The 23,036-nt window shown below is 48.6% G+C and overlaps 1 protein-coding gene across 3 annotated transcripts in view; it reads right to left on the reverse strand.

The window, feature by feature from the left end:
* CRMP1 (collapsin response mediator protein 1) overlaps positions 1–23,036 on the reverse strand; it is a 72,836-nt gene that overhangs the window by 10,537 nt on the left and 39,263 nt on the right. For all 3 annotated transcript variants that reach the window (XM_038533406.1, XM_038533407.1, XM_038533408.1), the window contains exons 5-10: positions 14,501–14,562; positions 12,409–12,489; positions 6,914–6,982; positions 5,333–5,453; positions 2,242–2,398; positions 820–961 (exon numbers count right to left, since the gene is read on the reverse strand). In XM_038533406.1, coding sequence (XP_038389334.1) covers positions 820–961; positions 2,242–2,398; positions 5,333–5,453; positions 6,914–6,982; positions 12,409–12,489; positions 14,501–14,562 — 632 coding nt within the window. The remainder of the gene's footprint in view (positions 1–819; positions 962–2,241; positions 2,399–5,332; positions 5,454–6,913; positions 6,983–12,408; positions 12,490–14,500; positions 14,563–23,036) is intronic.

Consider the following 23,036-nt stretch of genomic DNA (forward strand, 5'->3'; position numbering starts at 1 on the left):
GGGGAAGAGCAGACAGGCACAAATCCAGACCTGCCGACAGGAGTCCTTGAGAGAAGTCTGGATTTTTCTCCTCCCCCGCTGCAAATAGGCCATCATGAAAGGGCACAAAGGCCTGGCCCCATCAGAACGGAAGTGCAATTGACCGCTCAGAGGTATACTGACATCTGCTCAATAACCACTGTGCCATCTTGTCAGTCCCACTGGGTCCAAGTTTAATAGAAAATAAAAATCTTAGGTTCAAGTCAGGGACCAGAGTGTGACCTGGGGCTTCCTACTGTGACGCGACAAGCACCCTCTGTATTCAACCCCAAACACACACGCGGTTTACAAAGTCATCTTTACAGGAACTGAGATGTGGTCAAAACAAAGCTAAAGAAAATATTTTGCATCCTTAAAGAATAAAGGGGAGCTGTCATGTCTGTGCTGCTTTGTTAAGAGACACGTTTCCTCGCATGCCCTCCTGATGTGTTCTGCACCTGCATCAAAGCAAGGAAGGGAGGAGCTTTAAGAATCAGCTGTGCAGAGGCACCTGGGTGGCTCAGTTGGTTGAGCGTCTGATTCTTGGTTTCAGCTCAGGTCATGATCTCACGGGTGGTGGGACTGGGCCCCACACTGGGCTCCATGCTCAGAGGGAAGTCTGCTTCAAGATTCTCTCCCTCTGCCCCTCCCTCTACTCACTCTTCTCACTCTCTCTCTCTCTCAAATAGATAAATCTTAAAATAAAAGACAACCAGCAATGCGCAAAGTGCTAGCTTTTGAGGGGCCAGGCAGGGAGCTTCTAGAATGTTCCTGGGGATAGAAAAACAAGGAACACCTTACCACTGCTTTGTCCCAGACAACAGTCATCCGCTCTTCTATCCCATTGACCCCCTCTGGGATCAGAGTGAAGTTATCCTTGCCCACTGCTTTCTGGGCAGTGCTGTAGGGACAGTGGCCACTACCTGTGACCTGCAGGTCTCCACTGTAAGGATGAAAACAAGGTGGGGATCAGACTTGAGTTTCAGGTTGAATTTCAGGCACCCAATGTACGCTGTGAAATGAAAACCCCAAGAGATTCTGGGGAAGGGATTTGGGGCACTTCATGGGTATCAGTGAGTGACACTGGAAGGCCCTTTGGGGGCCTGTGTCTTATTGGGAAAAGGCTCAGTCAGTGTGGGCTCTGGGCTCTCTGAATAAGACTCCCCAGGTGGGCCTCCTCTTCCTCACCTGGAAGAGTGGGCATCCACCCAAACAAGGTGCCAAGTGAGGTTCAATGAGGGGTGAGGCCATATCAGGCTTGGCCTTGGAGACTTGTGGAGACTTGTGTTCAATGCTAAGAGAAGAGGATCCTGGAAATCTCCAGGCAGAGGAGTGGCTTGGTCTGATTTGGGTTTTAAAATCTGGGTGTTTGTTGGGTATAGACTGTATCATGTTAGGGGCATGGAAGGAAGAGCACAGAAACAGGCCTATTGGAGATGAGCCATGACGGTCATCGCCAAGGGGGCAAAATGTGGTCAGATCCTGGGACCTTTGGCCTGTTTCCTGCCATCTTCAGATATGGGCAAGACTGTGGGAGCAGCAGCTTTGTGGAGGAGATGGGGAGTCTGTCTGGACTTGGATCTGCCCACCAGACATCAGTTTGCAGACGATGAGTAAGCCTGTGGATAGTCAAGTCAAGTGTTTCTGCATCATTTGGGAGAAAGAAATCTCCATGGTAGGTTCACATCCTCACCCCCATGGGGCTCCTCCAAGGCTAAGACCAGAAGCCTGGACTTATCCCCAATCCAGCGAATTCCTACTAATCCTCTAGCTTCTGGCCTGATGTTGCCTCCCCCATGAAGCCTTCTACAAGTTTCCTGGTTCTGAGCATGTACCTCTGCTTCCAGAGCAGCCTGCACACCTCACCACTTAGCCTTCTCTTGCGGCTTAAGTGTTCTTCCCTCATGGTGGCCAATAGAAGGGAAGGGACCAAGGTGGCTGTGCTCCTACTGTGTGCAGGTACCCAAGAGGTGCTTTGCAAGTAACAGTAGCCACTTGCTGAACCCTAGATTCTAGGCCATTTTCTTACACTGTCACACATAATCAGCTCCACAGTAGGTACTATGTTCTCCTCCATTTTGCCAATGAGTAAACCAAAGCAAAAAGCCATTCTGGGTTATGTGACAAATACAGGGTGAATCTGGATTCTCGTTTCTAATCCTGGGTGCTTCCCAATATCCCACACTATACCCAGTATCGCCCAGCCACCCCCTCGGCTCTCACCAGGCCAACAGGGAGGTCAAGTAGTCAGGTGTGGTAGGGTCTGGGCTCAGGGGAGGGGAGGTCACGAAGGCCGCTGCCTTGGCCCAGTTCTTGCTCCAGTAGTGGGTGCCATCAGTTCCCAGGCTGGCAGCGATGGGCTCGCCGAACACGAGGGGGCCTGTAGGGGCAAACACACAAAGGTGATGGTCTTTTGAGGAGGGTCTGGGGGCACGAAAGTCAGAGGGTCAGAGACAGGAGAACGATGCTCTGAGGGGCAATAGGTTGTCTGCCCTTCTTCCCTGCATCACCACACAGCCCAGTGACCCCCCGCTGCCAGGCGCTGGGCACCGGCTGACCCCAGCAACCTCCCGGACTGGTAATACTTTTCGGATTTGAAAAGGACCATTATGCCCTTTGGCAGATCTGTCAGTCCAGGCACAGGGATGGATTGTGCTGTCTCAGTGTGGAGTCTACCAGAAGCAGATCTTCAAGTTCAGGAGTCAAGTTCAAGTGTCTTACTTGGGAGGTGATTCCAGGCGGCACTGGTGGGGGATTGAGGAGGTGACAGAGAAAGACGTCAAGAACAGGTGAGTTATGACCAAGTCACGGCCATGGGCACCTGCAGCTTGGGGCCACTGGGGCCTTGGGGAGACTACTGACCGCACCTCGGGACCGTGCCACCCCCAGGGAAGGGAGCCGGGCGGTGCATCCACCAACCCACCGCGGGAGGGCTGCTGCCAGAGCATTCACTCTCGGAATCCCAGGCTGCCTTCCGAGGAGCAGGCCAGAGCAAAGCCCACAGGCAGAGCCTCAGATCCGCCCGCGGACAGATGCTGCCGGACACCGGCCAGCAGCACTGCCACAGCTGTGCAAGGCCACCCGGCTGCGGCAGCTTTGAGCTCCGGCGATCTGGCTGTCCGGGAGCACGTCCTGCAGTGATGGGCATGTTCTGTACCCGTGCTGCCCAGGACGGCGGCCACTAGCCTTCTGTGCCTCTCGAGATGTGCAATGTGGCTAGCACAACCAAGGAAGGCGTTTAAAATTGTATTTAATTTTACTTAATTCAAATTGAAACAGGGCGCCTGGGTGGCTCAGTGGGTTAAGTGTCTGCTCAGCTCAGGTCATGATCCCTGGGTCCTGGGATCAAGTCCCCCCTCGGGCTCCCTCATGGCAGGGAGTCTGCTTTTCCCTCTCCCTCTGCCCCTCCCAACCCCCTGGCTTGTGTTCTCCCTCTCTCTCTCTCCCTCTCTCTCTCGTAAATAAATAAACAAATAAATAAATTCTTCTTAAAAAATTTTAAATCGAAACAGCCACATGTGACTGGTGTTCACCATATCCCTCCGTGTAGCTGGGACCTGCATGCTAAGTCCCCTGCGTGCTCACGACTACTTCAAGATTCCTGTCACTGCTCTGAGGCTCCGTTTCCTTATCCTTAAAATGGAGCCAGTCCTAAGCAAGCTGCGTTATACGAGAGCACTCTCTTTTAATGCCTCTGTTTGTCAGTTTTCCCTTAAAAACACCAGAACAAGGGTCAAAGCTGCTCTGTCCAACACGGTCACCAGGAGCCACATGTGGCTGTCAGGCACCGGACGCTGGGGTTGGTCTGAATTGAGATGTGCTCTAACAGTGGCAGACACACTGGATTTCAAAGACAGCACACAGAAAATAACACAAAATATCTGATATTTATGTATAATTACATGTTGGAATAACAGTTTGGATATATTACGTTAAAATATATTATTTAAGATATTTTTAAAAATACACTTAGTAATACTTTGCATATAGGGCTCCCGGGAGAAATAAGAAGCATGACGTAAGCAGTGGATGCTCAATTATGGTTGCTGTGTTGTTGCTGACTTCTGTCTGGCCCTCCGCACTGACCCACAACTCCCTGGTCAGCCTCCCATGACACAGAGAGGGAACAGTCCGGCCTCGTCCAGGTGGTGAACGTCCTTGGCGAATGTCCACCAGGATAAGGACTCCAGCCACTGTCTTTGTATAACATGCTCTACTCCTCTTCTGTCTGTCATTCTCTCTCTCTCCCCTTGAGTTTGGGAAGGAAGCTGCTCTGGGGACCTTCTTCATTCTTGGTCTGGTGACTGTTTGGGGACTGTGCACCTGTCGAGAAGTCCTGAGGCCTGCACTTGGGCCCCTGCTCTGAGCCTCCTGCAGATAGAACACACCCACTGAGGCCTTCACAACACTCCTCAGCACTGCAGGCAGCCTGGTACTGGGGCCTCACTAGGGAGGAGAGGGTACCAAGGTAGGACGTGAATGGCCAACCTGGAGCTGAGAAGGGTATCAGCCAACACTCATGGAGCCCTGGGGTTTCGCCAAGGACTTTACAGCTATGAGCCCATGAGGTCCATTCAGAGACAAAGCAGCAGATGCTCAAGCGGTTAAGTATTGCATCCATCTTCGAGCTGGGTGGCTGGCTTCCTGGCCCACACTCACCTGATGTCCAGCACGGGGCTGTGCCCAGACCCTCTGGCCCTCAAAAACCTTCTTCCTTCCCAACCCACAGCCAAGACTGTGCAGACCTCACAGTTGTCCCTGGATGCAGGCACCAACCATGGGGCCCTAGACAAGGGACCCAGGATGAAATAAGTACCCAGAGGGGACCAGAAAAAGGGTGGGAAGGATCCCAGAGCTGACACAGCCCGGCCCCATCACTGACTTGAAGTGACACCCAGAACAGAACTGGAACCATGCAGAGCTCTTTAAAATACATGGTCTCAGGGGTATGTGGGTGACTTAGTTGGTTGAGCATCCAACTCTTGATTTCGGCTCAGGTCATATCTGGGTCTTTAGATCAAGCCCTGCATCAGGCTCCATGCTGGGTGTGGAGCCTGCTTAAGATTCTGTCTCAGTAAATTAATTAAAATAAAATAAAAAGAAATAAAATAAATAATAAAATAAAATACATGGTCTCATCTGATCCCACAAGGTGGGATAATTCACCTATGGAGCTCAGAATGCTAGTGTCCGGCAGGGTGTCTCTGCCCTGGGCAGGGACCCCACCAGTGAACTTGACCCTGCTGGACAACATATAATTCCCTTCCTTATGGCCCAGCTGCCCCACAGGAAGCCCATGCGCTGGGCTGCCTACCTTTCTTCCTGGCCAGGGTGATGATGTCCGCTGCGCTCTTGCTCATCACCTTCGTGATGTACACCGGGCAGTTGATCCGGCCAGCGATGGTGATGGCCCGAAACACGGCCTCAGCCTCTAGCTGGGGACACGGCAATACACGGGTCACAGGAGGGAGGGGCAGAGGCAGTACCACCCCCCAAGGTCCCCAGGGCTCTCCCTAAATCAAAGTCCTTCAGTTTTCTTTAATTAAGTATGGCCAGAGGCAAATCTATTGCATCAAAGGAGAAAAATATTAATTTCTAAAAAGAAAAGAAAAACTAAGTCAAAACGTATCTGGTTAGAGGGCTGGAAGGCAGTTATATTATGCTTGCTTGGGAGTATGCTGCATGTTCTGTTAGAAGGGGACAGGCCAGGCAGGATAAAGCATCAAAAGGCCCATAAAATCGTCCATTACTTATAAATGCCTGAGGTAAGTGAACGCATGTGTCCAACATACGTTCCTTCGTGCATTCAACAGCCACAAGAAACCGCTTGCTGTTTGGCTTGGTCTCTGCTCCCTCTAGACCTGTGTTTCTCAAACAAAAGGAGCAGATACATGTTTTGTATTGCTTTGTTTTTAATTTCCAGTCTGGTGATGGTCCCACTGCTGGGGACTGGCACTGGGTCTGAGTGCAGCCAAGGGGGTCCCCACCCCTCTCTCCCAGGTGGACACACTGGTCACACGCCTGGAGACAGGGCAATGTCCATGTGCTAGAAGGGTTTGTAAACGCTGTCTCAGGTCTGTCCTGATCTCACAAGGGACCAGGAACACCCCTCAGGGGTCGTGGAGCTCCCGTGCAGAACAATGCACCAGATCAGGGTAAAGAGTCTATCAACTCATGTGTTGTGTCCTCAGCATCCAGCACAAGGCCAGACCCACAGAAGACACACAGACACACACAGGCACACTCTCTGCCCATCATTCCCAGGGAAATTCATCCATGCTCTGGTCTTAGAACACAGTGGGCAACTTGCAGGGGAAGTTGTTTTGTCAGTTCTTTTTTTTTTATAATGTTTTTTTTTAAGATTTATTTATTTAGTTTCATTTACGATAGACACAGAGAGAAAGAGTGAAAGAGGCAGAGACACAGGAGGAGGGAGAAGCAGGCTCCATGCTGGGAGCCCGACGCGGAACTCGATCCCAGGACTCCAGGATCGCACCCCGGGCCAAAGGCAGGCGCCAAACCGCTGAGCCACCCAGGAATCCCCCTGTTTTGTCAGTTCTAAGTCTTGAACATGCAGCTTCATTTTCCCATCACCAAATATACAAGGTCCTTGGTGAGGATCTTTCTATACAGTTATGACACTGAACTGTTTGTGGGACCTTGAGGTGATGCTCCTGGGCCCTGGGATAGGCCTTTCCCTGGCTTCTCTGATTGATCCCCAGGCCCCAGGGCTCCCAAGTCAGAGGGCAGACCCCAGGAAAGGCCATGTGTGCTGGGATGCTCATGTCAGGGGAATGGGGATGGAGACGAGGGCTCTGGCCCGGCTGTTCCAGCTGGAACAGCATCTGGGGGGCCTTCAGAGAGGTCAGTCACACCCCAGGGGAGGCTCTGTTACCTCCTCAGGTCTGCTCAGAGCATGGCCCTCAGGACCCGTGATGCCCATCTCCAAGATCCGCTTCTGTTCCTGTAAGACAAGAGCGCTGAGTCAGAGATTGTAGAATGTCAGCCGGGAGAGGCCAGTCTTCCAGCCCCCTGGTTAGGCAGATGGACAGCTGAGTCCCAGGGGGGTGAGTGGTCTGCAGGAGTCCAACTTGGGCTGCGGGGTGATCCAGCGCTTCTCGACTCCTCCACTACACCTGCCCCATTCCGCCCTTGCAACTCTGGATATCTACACCTACACCTGCTCTCTATTCGGTGCCCCAACACCAGTGACAGGTGGGGGTGGAAAGAGATGAGCTCTAAAGACCACCTACTGCCTTGCCAGTCTCTGAATCTGCTGCAGGCCTCTCCTGGGGGAAGAAAGGTAGTGTTTGGGTATTGCAAGAATGTTGAAATCAAAATTCCTATACTGGAGTCCAGCCACAGAACTGGCCATCTCTGGGACTTTGGGCAGGTTGGTTAAACTCTCTAGCCTCAGCCTCCTCTCCTTCATGCTGGGGACAAGAGTGCCTGCATGTTACAGCTTCTACAATGAGGCAGTGAGGGCGCATGTGTAAGATGCCCTCACAGGACCTGTGTACAGCAGAGCTCGCTAACCGGCAGCGGGCTCTCATTACCCCTCTTCCTGGCGCCGGTCATTCTAGCAGGAAGCCTCTCCCTCAAGCTTGTCATATAGCCTGGAAATTGTTCCCTGTGCTAATGCCCCAGATTCAACCCCACTTGCTTCATGCTTTCCTTGCCAAAGGAATACTATAATTTCTCAAAAAAATTTTTTTATATTGCCCAGATGTCAGCTGTGCTAATTGTCACTGGTACAGTTTCTGTAGTGTTCTTGGGCACATCTCTACCACGAGCCCCCAGCCCTATCAGCCATGAAAAAAACCCGACATAATTTCAACTGCACCTCTGGTTATTAAGTTTGAGTGAATTGTAAGAATGTAAACTAGAAGCAACATCAAGCTCTAAGAGCTGGGCTGGATTTCAGCTACAGAAGATGCTGTTTACAAAGCATTTCTGCACACTGTTTACACCATGACTTCACAATATGGAGAGGGATCCCTCTGCAAGATTGTTTAACCGTCTGTTACTATTTCTGTTGGAAACAAGGCAGGAAACAAAGAAGGGAGGAGGGAGGAAGGACACAAGATGCTATCATGGAGAAATACACAGATCACAGAAAAGACTGGAGCCGGGTTTCCAGTTAGAGATGGCGGACTGAGCACATGCGTTCTTTTTGCTCCCTTCTGAAAACCCCAAAGAAATGACAGGAAAGGTCTGCAAAAGCCACAAGAATGCAGAGAAGACAGTAAGAACAAAATTTTGGAAACTGGAAAGCAGATGAGAAAAAGGTAATAGATTTATTGGAGCTGAGAAAGCTAAATCCTACGTGGGCAGTAAGGAACCCTGAGACACCCCTGATGTAGAGCCCAGGAGCTGGGGGCTCCCAGCTGGACGTCTCACACGCTGCTCATGGGCGTGTAGGGTTGGTTCATTCTAGAGAATGGTTTAGCAGTTACAACCGAAGCTGAATATACGTGTACCCGCCAGCCAGCAATTCCACTCCTGGGTAGACACACACAATGCCAACACAGGTTTAACAAAAGACTGAACAAGAATGTTCACAAAAGTTTTTTTTTTAAGATTTTAGTTATTTATTCATGAGAGAGAGAGAGAGAGAGAGAGAGGCAGAGACACAGGCAGAGAGAGAAGCAGGCTCCACGCAAAGAGCCCGATGTTGGACTCGATCCCAGGACCCCAGGATCATGTCCTTCGTCAAAGGCAGACGCTCAATCGCTGAGCCACCTACGTGTCCCTCACAGAAGCTTTTTATACTAATAGTCCCAAAGTTGAAACTATCCCAATATCCATCAATTAGAGAATACACAATGACATATTCCTGCACTGGAATTCTACAGGGATGAAAAAAGAAAAAAATTGTTGTTTTGTGGACAACAGGGAGGAATCTCACAGACCGTTTTGAGCAAAAGAAGCCAGACATAAAAGAACAAATACCATATTGTTCCATTTTTATGAAGTTCAAAACTAGGCAAAACAGATGCATATGGTGGACGATTTCTAAGAGGCCCCCAACGGGCCCACCTCCTGGCTCCCATACCCTGTGTGACCCCTTGCAGGTGGGCTGGATCTAGCACCTTGGTTCTGATGAACAGAACAGGGACTAAAGAGATGGTATCACTACCGAGAGGAGGTCACAAAGGACTCTCACCTCCACCTTGCTCATCCTCCCCTTGTTCTCCCACTTGCTCACTTGGAAGGAAGCCAGTTGCCCCACTGGAGCTGCCCGCATGACAAGGAAGCAAGCAAACTGTTGGGTAATGGTTAGCCACCAAGAGCAGAGGCTATCAGTCTGAGAGCTTGCAAAGAACTGAATCCTGAGGACCAGCACTTGAGTGGGACTGGAAGTCCTGCCTGACATCTTCACTGCAGCCTGTGATAGACCCCACTAAGCCACATCTGGACTCCAGACCCATGGAACCATAAGATAATAAATGGTTATTGCTTTCAGATGTTAAGTTTTGGGGTACATTGTAATACAGAGAACTAATGTAGATGGTGGTACCCAGAAGTAGGTGTTACCATAACAACCACCTGGAGCTGTGGGAGTGGCCCTGGGGCCAGGCAGTGAATGGAGACTGGAAGAATTTCAAGGTGTGTGTTGGAGAAAAGCCCAAAGTAGCCGGGAATGAACTGTCAGTAGAAAGTCGGACTTTGAGCAGCTTGGCAGTGAGAGCTCAAAAGGGAGCTAGGAGGTTACTGAAGCTGGAGCTTGCTGTGTCAGAGCAGAAGGCTCAGCGGCGCTGCCCTCTGCAGTGATGTGGGAGCAGAAACGGGCCTACAGAGCCAGGGGTACAGCCCAGTGAGCTGTTGGGGGTTCTGGCTGGTTCCTTGCTGCCACTTGGAATAAAATGTGAGAGGAAAAGTAATGGAAGCAAGGGATATTAAAAAGGAATCAGGTGCCTGGTAACTCAGTAGGTTAAACGTCCAACTCTTGATGTCAGCTTGGGTCTTGATCTCAGGGTCATGAGTTCAAGCCCCACATTGGGTTCCACACTGGGCATGGAGTCTACTTTAAAAAAAAAAAAAAAGAAGGAACTAGGTCATGATGGCCTTGAAAATTCTCTGGTTCTCCAAAGAGCAAAAGATAATGCAATTAAGACACGCCTTCACGGGGCACATGGGTGGCTCAGTCAGTTGAGCGTCCAACTCTTGACTGGCTCAGCTCATGATCTCAGTCCTGGGATCAAACCTCGTGTCAGGCTCAGTATGGAATTTTCTTGAGAGTCTCTCTCTCCCTTTCCCTCTGTTCCCCAACCCACTCATTCTCTCTCTCTCTCTCATTCTCTCTCTTTCTTTCCAATAAATAAATAAATCTTTTTTAAAAATCTAAAATAAATGTCTTCTGAGAAAATATCAAATCTAGGACATAAGCCGCAGATAGTAGTCCAGAGACAAAGCTGGGGTGTGGCCCCACAACAATGGCGAAGAACTGGAAAGAGAGGCTAGTGCCTCCAAGGTGAATCAGTCACAGAAAGGCCCTTTAGAGAGGCTGACAGAGAACCCCAAGAGCCTCTCTAACAAGAGCTCAGGGCGTGAGCAGGGTAGGAGTGAGTGGGCTTACCTGGAAGAAATCTGTGGGTGTCTTTTATCTGATGGATTCCCAAGGAGCAAATAAAAGCTGGGAGGACCACCTTAGGAAAACACTGTCAGCCGGGGCTGAATGGTATGAAAGGAGGCAGTGGGACCTCCAAACTCCACTGGGCAGGAAGCAGGTTCGGTGACAAGCATGTGCTATCTTTAACGGAAAGGATGGATGATGGAAGTGGGTGGACAGAACCAAGAGTCCAGAAGGTGGAGCCAAGAGCCATGCAGAACTATTCTCAGGCTCCAAGACCTAATCGGGGACTTGCCAACATGTACCCAACAGGATTTCAGAACAGCTTTGGGCCAATCCTGAAGCCTTCTGTTTCCCCTCTTGGAAAGGAATGTCCACCCATTGCTGTATGCTGTATGTTGAGTGTATGTTGAGGAGAGGCAGAGAACTAGCCTCTTTGTCTCCGGAGACCTCCAGATTGTAGGAACCCAAGGAGCCTCATCTACATACACCTAGATCTTAGACACTTCCAGTCTTTGGGGCTGTGATGGCTCTGGAGGACCCTGGAAGGGGATGGATGTGCTCTGCATGTGAGCGGGACACCAATCACTGGTCAGAGGACAGACTGGCAGACAGCCTCTGAGAGGGCCCCCAGTGATCCTCACTTCCTGGCATTCACACCCTTGTATAATCCCAACTAAGAAGTTAAGCCGGTAGCTAATGTTCATAGTGAAGCATTAGAGCTCATGCTTAGCCATCGTGGCGCAGCCCTGCTGTGCTCCAGAAAGGCCTTTCATCCCGGCTCTGTGCCCCATGTTATAGTGAACAAACTTTTCACATCTGAGCCCCGGTTTCCCTATCTATAAAATGGGGATGTCTGTGTCATGGAGTAGTTGTGAACATCACTATATAAAGTCCATAGCATCATGCCTCGTATTCACTACTCTAATTAGATGCATCCAAATGTTCTCCTGTATCTTGCCTGATCTTGCTTTGTGACGTCATGACCAACCCATGCCCCTGGACCTGAGGCCAAGTGGCCGTCCCTGACCTCCCCCTCTTCTTCTCCATCCAGTCAATCAATGAGACCTGTGGACTGTGCTCCTTCCCTCACACACTTCACTCCTTCCACCTCCTCTATCTCCCGTCTTCATTTCTTCTAATTGCAGGAGCACAACCTAGCTGGTCACCCTGAGTCTATTTCTTTTCCCATCAAATTCTCCATCCTGCAGCCAGACTGATCAAAATGGGGTCATGTCTCTCCCTCTCCAAAATTTTGTATGGCTACAGCCTACTGTGTATCAGATACTGGATTTCACATACATGATATCATTTCATTTTCATGAGGCAGGTGCTTCTGGGTGAAGAGCAGGAGCCCTCGCAGGGTAAAGTTCCCTGCCCAAGGTCAGAGGGCTGGGAGGCGAAGGGGCCTGGGCTCTGGCCATTATACCTGCTCCCCAGGCCTATGAGATAATGAGCAATACCAGCTTCCACATGCTTCACCTCTGGCCTCCCCCAGGTTTGCAAAGCGTCTCCATCCAATCCATCAATCCTTTCTGTCCCTCATGCAAGCCCCAAGAGGGTCACAGGGCAGTTACGCCAACCCTACCACACACGTGAGGAAGCTGAGCCAATAGGCAACACGGCCTGCAGAAAGCCCCCCGTGGATGGTGTGAGTGTGACTCACCCTCGGAGTGTCTGATGTGCCATTGAGTTCTTGGCTGGACCCTTCACGGCCTAGCCACCTCGCTGATCGACGTCCCCACCCCTCTGATCACACAGTGACAGCGCCGGGGACGTGGACCGGAATGGCAACGGTGGACAGCCATGCCACTCACCTGAGCTATCAAGTCTCCATTTTCGGCGTGGACCAAGATCACAGCTCCCAGCCCCTTCAGGAAGGTGAAGGCTTCATAGAGCTGAGGGAGAAGAAACGGGGTGGGGGGGTAAAAATATCATAGGCTGAGCATTTGCAAAGACAGCTCTTCTGCTCACAGCATCACCAGCCCACCGGCCCCTGCAGAGGCAGCACGGCTGCTCCGTTCATACCGATGGAATGCTTGCTCAACCAGGTAAGCCTGGGAAAGGCTCTCCCCTTGCGCAAAGTGCGTCTCCCCTGACGCACTCTGGATCCCAAAGCAGGAGGCAGAGCAGAACCAGGCCGAAATGCCCTCAGCCTTGGTGTGCGTTGTGCCTTTTGCTTTGGTGGTGGCTCTGCCCCACTGAAGTGCCTGCATTACCTCTGGGGACAGTGTGCTGGGACCTGGCTTCAGCTCCGCTGACACTGTGTAACTGAGCGTGCTCAGCCTGTGCTGTGGGCAGAGTTCTGTAATAGCTCTAACACTCAGATAATACACACCCTGCCAGCCATCGGCTTATTTAGGCAACGCAGGCCCTGCCTGTTGCCCGTGCCCTCTTCCCACCTGCAGAGGATCTGCACTCAGACAGGTGCCCGAGGTGAGGACCAAAGCCACCACGTTCCTTCTCCCGGGCCTCTTGCATTTTACCCTGGTTCTGTATGCATGCGAGACAGCACCCCACCCTCGGGACGTGTGCTTTTAGACGTGGACAGCAGGTGGTGATGGGGGGGGGGGGCTTTGGGGGCAGGAAACACCTTCCAGGATCCCCCCTGGCTCAACTCCATCTATCCCTGGAGCTTTGGTGGTTAGAATGAAACAGGTGAAGACCTCAATTACCCTAGACAGACAGAGTGCTATTTTGTCATGAGACTGAACCAACTTTAGCCTTTTGGTGTCAAATCAAAGTCCTCCAGGGCATCTTGGCACAAGTTAGTCTCTGTAACTCCAAGCGTTTATTTTGAGAGGCAAGACCTAGATATGTCTCCCACTGATATCAAAGTGCAGGTGATAAGGAATAACAGCTTATCAATGCCCATATGTGTGCCCAGCACTGTCCTAGAGTCTTGTATTAGCTCATTGAGTCCTCTGACACCCTGTAGGAGGCAGGTGCTCTAATGAGTCCTAAGGCACAGAGAGGTTGGGAAAGCTGCCTCAGGGGGCACAGCAAGTTGAGGATTGCAGCCAGTCTGGCTAGAGCACCCACGCCCTTTGCCACCACACTGCCCCCACCATTTTAACCAGCAGAGGGCAGGGCAACGATAATAAACACAAACCAGGAGTCCCAGTGGTGTGAGGAGGCCAGGTGGCCGCAGACAATAACCCCGACACCCACATCACTACAGCATCACCTTCTCAAGCTCCTCTCACCCACATGACAATTGTTTGAAGCTGGCACAGCCAGAGGTGACCACACTGCATGGATGAGAAAACTGAGGGAGGGAGTAACCTCAGCCACTCAACTAGCTGGAGAGACAGCCAGGGCTCCCCCCTGGGTCAGAGCTAATGACTTGGTGCCCGAATTTGCTATATCTCCAGAATGAACTGCTGAGCTTTTGGAAAAGTACAGTTTCCTGAGCCCTACCAATGAGCATCTGTCACAGGATCTAGGAGTCTATTTTATTATTATTTTATTTACTTATTTGAGAGAGAGAGAGGGAGGAAGAGGGAAAGGGAGCAAGAATCTGAAACAGAGCACAGAGCCTGACATGGAACTTGATCCCATAACCATGATTTCATGACCTGAGCTAAAGAGTCAGATGCTTCACCAATTGAGCCACCCAGACACCCCTAAACGTCTGTCTTTTTAAGGAACTTTTTAGATGTTACTAAGGATGAGATGGGTTTGGGAACCACCAAGCAACCGACTTGACCTCACACTAGTAGCCAGAAAGGAAAGCAGGCCCAGCAGAGGTGGGGACCACCATAGGTCACACAGCAATTTAGTGTCAGAACCAGGACTTGAACCCAGAGCTCTCCCCCGCCTGTTCTGACAGCTCCTTTGCCCTGTGCTGCCTTATGCAACAGAGTGGCCTATTCCTGCCCCAGAGAGGAGGTGTGCAGGTGGACCTACCTGGCTATCAGACATTTGATAGAGATCCTTATATGCCATGTAGACTTGGAAGGAATTGACACCTGTTTCAAGATAAAAAAAGAAAACAGAAAAATGCATTTAAGAAAAAAAAAGCATTCCTTTCCAGTAAATCAATGATCATAGTACAGAGTGGTAACCACAAAGACAGGTGTCACTAGAACTCACAGAGGGGGCATCAAAACCAGCCTGGGCTTGTGGGTGAGGGGGGTCAAAGGAGGCTTCCAGAGAAGTCACACAAGCTGGATCTGAAGGAAAAGAAGGGAGGAAGAAGAAGAAGAGGGGGAGGCGGAAGAGGAGGGAGGAAACTGGACTGAGAGGAGGGTGAGCATGGATGGTAAGGTGGACGAAAAGACAGGGTGTGAAGGTACTAGAAGTGTGCTGGATTCAAGGGACCATGTGTTTTTTTTTTTAATCCTCTACTTTTTTTTATTATGGTAAAATACATATAACAAAATTCACCATCATAGCCATTCAGTGGCATTTAGTGCATTCAAAATGTGCAACCATCACCACGATCTACTCGAGCATGTGTTTTTAAAGGAAGGAGTGACATGATCAGAATTTTTTGTCTCAGAAAGACTATTTTGGAAGGAGTGTGGAGGATAGGTCTACAGAACATCATAGGGAAATGGCAGATGGTAGGAGGATGCAGATGGCCAACAGGACAGGTGTGCTGAGGCTCTGAGTCAGGGCAGGAGCTGCAGGGGTGAGGTGGGGTGGGGGATTCAAGAAGGCTGAAATGACAGGACTTCACGGGCTGTGTGGACAGGCCAGGAGGGAGCAGGAGACATAGGAGATTCCTTCCTAACACACCTTCCAGTTGCTTGAGGACAGGGACCATGTCTTATATACTCTTTCAATTTGCACACCCACTATATGTGCTGTGCCATTAATGTTTGTTCATGGAATCCAGAAATGTTTGGGTAAGAATACGAATTTAGGGCAGAGTATTAAGTGGAATTGATACTTTATACTAAAACAATACTAAAACAATAGTGAAGACAATCCTAAAGTCTTTTCTTGTGCAGAGAACCCTAGCCACAAAAATTCCCCATCCAAATTATCAGAAAAAAATTTAAAGAGAAAAATAACATTCAGAAATTAACATTAAAAGTATCAGTTTTGAATTCATCAAGTATACTTAAATAAAAATAGGCAATTACTTGATAGTGTATTCCTTGTAAAGACAAGCCCTTTTTAAATATAAAAACAAAACCTCATATATGCAGAGACACAGATTATCAGTGAGGAAACAGGTAAAACTACAGTGAGAGATAAGTTCATAACCTTAAATGCTTCCTTACTTCTTCAACATAAAGAGAAGCAAATATTAACCTAGTAAGCTTCCATGATAAGAATTTTTTTTCATGTTAAGAAATTTTTAAAAGGACAATTCACCAGAAATTAGAAGTAAATGACAAATAAAAGCAGAAATAATGAATTAGCAAACATGGTAAGATTAATAAATACATCCTAGAACTCCATCTTGGGGGTGAGTGGACTGAGTCAAGTCATCTCATATTGAAAGCTGTCTCAAAAAAATCATGACAGATTTGAATTGTTATCAATGGAAATCTTCTGTAGGGTTATTCTTAAAACCTCAAAACAAAAAGCAAACAACCAACACGGTAAATATATATGCAACAAATTTAACAGAGGTTTTAAAAAAGATCCTCTGATTTAGAAAACACCAGACAGCAGTTATTTTGGAGGGAGGAGGGTGTTATGAGGGGCCCATGGCGATTCCACTGGGGGGTATCTGGCAAAGTCCTACTGTTTGCCTGAGTGGGATAGTCTTGTAATAATTCATAAAGTCACAGTTTTTTTTAATGTTTTTTTTTAAGATTTATTTATTTATTTATTCATGATAGACACAGAGATTGAGAGAGAGGCAGAGACACAGGAGGAGGGAGAAGCAGGCTCCATGCCGGTAGCCCGACACGGGACTCGATCCCGGGACTCCAGGATCGCGCCCTGGGCCAAAGGCAGGTGCTAAACCACTGAGCCACCCAGGGATCCCCAAGCCACAGTTTTTAATTTGTGTGGTTTTTCTGCTCCTGCTTTATGCTAAAAATATTAAAATCAAAATGAAGAAGCCAAAAACCCCAAAGGTAAACAGTACTTTCAGATAATTTAAGAAAAAAAAAAGTGGCTAATAAAGATAAAAATATTTGCTCTTATTTATAATCAAAGTAATTAGAATTAAAACCTCAGGACTATACCACATTTTAAAATATGTTGCCCAGTGCTAGTCAAAGTGCATCAAAATGAGTCCCTCCTATATACCAATTTGCACCTGCTTAAAAAACCAATTAAGCAATGCATATCAAGAGTAGCAAATGTTCTCATATGTTTGGCCTGATAACTCCACTCCTAGCAATAGAGCCTTGGAAACACAGTGAGCTCTGGAACTCCCAAAACCTCCCAAATTCACATATGCCATCATCATAGTTTTTCTCCAAGGAAGCGGCATGGAACACCAATTCTCAAAAATTGTGCTGAGCCCTTATTGGACTGTCCACCCATTGATGATACACGCCAGTTCTCAGAAACCCCTTACTCTATCCACCCCATGCCCTTGGAAGCAGCCATGTCCATACCAGGTGACCCCAGACCACAGAAGTTAGTGCAGGGCTAGGCACCCGGCAGATGTTGAGCTGAGCCAGGAGGAGGGACAGAGTCAACCTAACACCCAGAAACTGGCTGGTCTCCAAAACAGATGTACAGATACATAGCAGGCTGCTGCCTTCCAGCCTGGTGGCTACAGAAGCAGAGAATACAGGTCAAGGGTGAGGGGAGAACAGAGTTGGCTCAAAGACAAAAGCACAGATGAGCACGGGGCAAGGCTCCATGGCGTGGAATCCTTGGGTACATGTCATTATCACTAAGGCAAATCTGCTTCATTAAACTTAAGCCAAGCTCTAGGGGGATTCTGTTGTTTGCAATCAAACCTGGAGATGCTAGTATCTAGATTGGTGAAGAAAAATGGATTCATCAACAGTAAACAGTTGGGTTTTTTTTGTTTTGTTTTGTTTTGTTTTTTACCGTAGGGCTTCTCACAGATTTTAACATGATCATGTGCATTAAGAATATTCAAGAACAGAATGAACAGAGAGCATTTCCCAAACTTATTGGACCTCGGATGCCCTTTTTCATGAAATATTTATTTCCTCACTCATCAAATATTTACTAAGTACTTATTATGCATGAGCACCATTCTAGAAGTTCGAGATACAGCTGTGAATAAGGAAGGAAGAATGCCTGTCTACATTCTACTAGGAATAAGCCATAAGCAAACAAGTAAGTAAGGTAATTTCACGCAGAGAGGGGAGCTAGGAACAAATTAAACAGGATGGTAAAATTTTTAAAGTTTCACAAAGGTTTTACAGTGACTCTGTCTCTCCCAAGGGGCAGATCTATTTCTCCACTCCTTGATCGCTGGCTGGTCTGGAGACTTGCCCTGAGCAAGGGCATGAAGCAGAAGTGGCGCCATATTGGCTCTAGCCGTGCCTTGGGACTTCATGTTCACCTTGGAGCCCCATGTGAAGAGGTTCAGGAGAACCTTCTGGAAGACAGGTCATGGAGATGTACGTTTTGTTTATCCATTCACCCACCAGCGGACATTTGAGTTGCCTCCTCCTTATGGCTGTTGTGCCTAACGCTGCTATGAACATGGGAGTACAAATCTCTCTTCAAATCCCTGCCTTCAAGTCTTCTGGATAAATACCCAGAAGTGGAATTGCTGGATCATAGGGTAGCTCTATTTTTAATTTTTTGAGGACCCTCCATATTGTTTCCCACAGCAGCCACACCAGTGTACATTCCCACCAATGAGGCCCCAGGGCTGCCATCTCCCTACATCCTTGTCAACGCTATTTATTTTCAGTTTTTTCAATAACAGCCCTTCTAATGGGGATGAGGTGGTATCTCATTGTGGTTTTAAAAGTGTCTATTTTCAACCACTGGGTTTTGGAGTGATCTAGAAATCAATGCCTAGAGGTCAGGGGCCATAGTGGCCAAAACCTAGCATGTGTGGCACTGGCCTTGGGACTGTGTAGAGGGTGGAGGTCAGAACAGTCCCGTGGAAACTACACCAGAGGCTAGGGAAAAATCGCCAACAAACTGTTAGTGGAAGGTGGGAAAGGGGCCACTCCAGGCAGCGGCAACACAAAAGGAAAAAACTGCCACTTGTGGTAACATGGAGAAAAATGTACCCCTAAGAATCTGCATATCTGCCTGAAGTGATTTCCGTGAAGAGCGCAGTTACATGCTTAAGGGCCAATTGGTTTCCTTAAGCCAAGTATGATGAAGTGCCAGAAGGAAGACATCAAATAGGACCAGAGAGACAAGGAATGGTTCAGTTTGCAAGCAGGATTCAGTGGACACACAGGGCTGCTTCTCGTCTCTATTCCTTCCAACCTACAAATAGTTAAAGGAAAAAATGGACCTCAGGGTAAAGATTAAATCAATGATGTGCCCAGAACTCTTTGTTAAGACCTCCTAAAAACTCAGGGTGGTGCCTAGAAAACTTCCCTGGGCAGACAAAAGAGCGTCCAAGAATCTTAAAGGCATCATCACATGGCACACACCAACAGCCACCTAATGTAGAGGGAAGCTCGTCTCAAAAAAAGATTTGTCCTGTGGACTGAGCTATAATGTGATCCATCAAAAAACCCACAATGGTTTTAAAAAAAAAAAAATACGCTCTTTGATGAAAAGAGACAGCCTGTTCAAAATGAAAGGGGTCTCTGGCCACCAACTTTCTATGGGTAGGAAAAGGGCTAAGAAAGGCCCTTTGCTGCAAACATGGGCCATTTTTATGGAAAGAGAACTATATCTCCAAGGGTCAAACCAAGAGTCCAAAGGACAGAGCCTGAGCTATGTAAACAATGGCCTAGGGCAGGGGACAGGAAGCTTTTCTATAAAGGGCCAGAGAGTAAATCTTACAGACTTTGTGGGTCACATGTAGTTTCTGTCACATACTCTTTGTTTTTTGGTGGTTGTTTTGCTTTGTTTAAAAAAAAAAAACTTAAAAATGTAAAACCATTCTTGGGTGATAGGTTACATAGAAACAGGCAATGGAACTATATTAGGCCACAGATTGGGGTTTGCCAAGCTTTGAACTTGGGTACTACTCCCAAGAAGGACTAGCCCCAATGAAGAACTATTCTCTACTCCCAGAGAAGATCTTCCCAGAAGCAGGTGTCCAACTGGATTCCAGAATTTCTATGAAGTTATGACTGTGCACCACTAGTTTTCTCTCTTTTCAAATGGGAGTGTTGGTTGTGGTTGTCCTGTCCATGTGCCGCCACCGTAATGTGGGGTGCATGGGGTGGCGAGGCACACAACTCATCTCTTAGGTTCGTTGGATCAAGAGAAGCCACACCCAAGGAACCTCATCTAGATCCTACATAGATGCTCATAATGAGATCCTGGACTCTGAACCTGATGCCAAAACCAGATGGCATTTTGGAGTGGCTGAGGGGGGTGAGTGAGAATATTTTGAATGAAAGACAACTATATACTAATTGTGGCCAGATGAGACACAATTTAGATTAAAGTGGCCATAAATTCTTCCAGGTTCCTTCCATCAGAGGTGGAATCCTTTTCTCCATCCTTCAAATCTGGGATACTCTTGTGACTTGACTTGACCAACAGGACGTAATTGAAATGATGATGTATAAGTTCAAAGCTTAATCCTCTAGGCCTTTCAGCTTTCACACTCACCTCTTAGAATGCTACCACCAAGCAAAGAGGTCCAGAGAGCCCATTAGAGGATGAAGGATCACATGCAGAACATCCCCCAGCCATCCCAGTTGAGGCCCAAATGTCTGAGTGAGCCCATGTGAGATCAGTAGAGAAGCTGCTCAACTGAGCCCAGATGCAACTGCCACCCAATAGTGTCACAAGGTAATTAATGATTATTGTTTTAAGTCCCAGTTTTGGAGTGGTTTGTTACACGGCAAAAGCTAGCTGCTACACAGGGCCATGTGATAAAAAGACAGTGGAAGTTCCTGCAGAAAGATCCAGAAGGTTCATACCAATGGTGGAATGACACAATTGTCCTTGCATTGCTATTTTTAGAACATAGCCAAGTGACACAGGCTAAATATTTGACCCAAGTGACACAGCCCAGCAATGAGCCAATGTGAGTTCTTCTCCTCTTTACGGGGCTGGGTTTTTTTTTTTTTTCCTCTCTCTTCTTTTCAATGATTTCTAAATTAAAGTTTCTATTTTGAGAGTGAAACACTGCTGGCATCCATCAAAACTAATAAGTACTATTAATAGTGTCTGGGGTCTGTGGCTTAGAAAACACAGGCAGGACTCCCCTGTCGGTGGTTTATAAAAAATCCCATCCTAGTCATTCTCCCCTGCCAAGTCCACACACTTGCTGGTACCACCGTTTTCTAGAATAACTTCCTCTTGTATTTTGAGATTTCTAAAATAAGCCATAAACTGCTTGATCTAAAGATGGATCCAAGTGCTGAGCGATGGCTCTCATGCCACACAGGCTGAGTCTGTACTTAGGAGAGGCACTGTGGGCCTGTTCTTTTGGCAGTCTGAATGCAGTGTGAAGAGCACCTGGCAAGAAGGAGGTCGGAGGCTGGCAGCAGCTTTAAGGAGCTGCAATCTGTGCCCTGGATAAGGGCTCCCAGCAAAGGGAGCACCCAAGGGAGCTAAATCCAGCCTGAGCCCCAGCTGCCAAGCCTGTGCCCTGAGAGAAAGGCACGTTTTTCCAAGGCACCAAGAGGGTAACTTTTTGAAATTCTCACAAAGACACCAAAGTGCTAGCAGCAGCTCTGTCAGGGAGCCGAGTCCAGGTGCTAGCTGCTGTGTGACACTGGGGAAGCGACTGCACTTCTCTGGGTTTCCATTTCCATTTCTAAAACAGGCAGATGGAACTATATGAGCTCTACCTTGATTTCTTGTCCTGAAAATTTCCTGCCCTTATTTTTACAGTCCAATGATGATGGCCATCCAGATTCCTGAGCCAGCCCTCTGACTTAGAGAGGGCTGTGCTAAAAATGCTTTAGGAAAGGAGACCAGGTGTGTTCCTCCCTCCCTCACTTCCTTCCCTAACTTACTCATTCATGCATTAAGTATTTACTGAGAGCTTACTCTATGCAAGATGTGTGCTAAAAACACTTGGGGTACAGGAGTCGGTAAGAGCATCTTTCAGGAACTTAGCTCTCCAATATTTGCTGTACCTCTCCTAGGTGTAAGAATCTGAGGAAAAACCCTTGAAAGCCACATAAGCAACTTGACACTGACCCTGGGGATACTGTGGAGTCACTGCAGGTGTTCACACTAATTGCTTTTTTATATCCCATATCTATGGCTGGGAGAATAATGCACTGGAGGAGTAAGACTAGGTGCGGAGACCAGGGATGAGGCCAAGGAGGAATCTGGACAAGACACAGTGAGCCCCCTTACCAGGAAAGGGACTTGGGTGGAGACCCATAGTCAGAGCTGAGCTACTGCAGACACAAAGTCAAGGATCCAGTGACGGATGGGGAGGGGAGAGAGTGGGAAAGGCACATGGAGAATGACCACTGACATGGTTCCCATGCCTTGAGTGAACGGCTAGACAGGGGTTCCCCTCACAGAGATGGGGACCCAGTGTGACAGCAGAGTTTACTGGAAAGGGTAATGGGTTTGGGAGAACCTGGTAAGTCTGAGCCCCCAGGGGGCATCCTGAAAGCCATATCCTACATGAGCTGGGGCCAGGGTCACAGGGGGATGGATGGTGAGGACACTATGGAAACTGAAGGCCCCTCAGGAAAGTGAGCCTGGACTGGAGCCCTGAGGTCACCACCATTCACTGAGCACCTTGGGAAGGAGAAAGAAGACCAGGCAGGGCTGGGTGGGGCTTGTAAATGATCCTACCTGTGTTTTGATGGAGCGACAGGTGTATAGAGGAGGGGAAGTGGCTTCAGCCAAGGCTCATGACAGAGCTGCTTGCCTTGAGGATGAGAAGGAATCCATGCACTTGGTAGCCCTGATAACAACATCCTTTATAACCATCCACCCAACTTCAGACACAGGACTGGCCAACAGGAAGAAAAAGGCAAGAACAATTGTTCTGGACAGGGGCCAGCCTCTACTGAGGAGCCTCGAATTTCTTATCTTGTTTCCCCTCCAGACCCTCTGGTCCTAGCAACACCTATAGTCCATCTGCATTAACCCTCTGGGTGTCAGAGGAGGGCACTTTGCTGGCCCATCCACCCTAGAGCAGAGGGTTCAGGTCGTCTCCTTCAGGGAATGTGAGGTAGAGCCTGTGACCCATCCTTGGGCCAGGGGGTCATAGGAGGCTGATGTTCCTTTGGGTCACTGCTAAAACCCTGACACAAGGGTGGACACAGGGCAGGCCCTGAGCAGCCATCTGGCCAGTGATCCTGACTCTGCTTTGCATCAGAACACCTGAGCTTTGCAAACACATCCCTCTGGGAATTTGGGTTCAGCTGTCTAGGGGCCAGGCTCTGTTCAGCTTCCACGAGCTCCTTGGCCTGGGAGA

This window comes from Canis lupus, chromosome 3 (genome assembly GCF_011100685.1).
Source record: "Canis lupus familiaris isolate Mischka breed German Shepherd chromosome 3, alternate assembly UU_Cfam_GSD_1.0, whole genome shotgun sequence".
Taxonomy (NCBI): domain Eukaryota; kingdom Metazoa; phylum Chordata; class Mammalia; order Carnivora; family Canidae; genus Canis; species Canis lupus.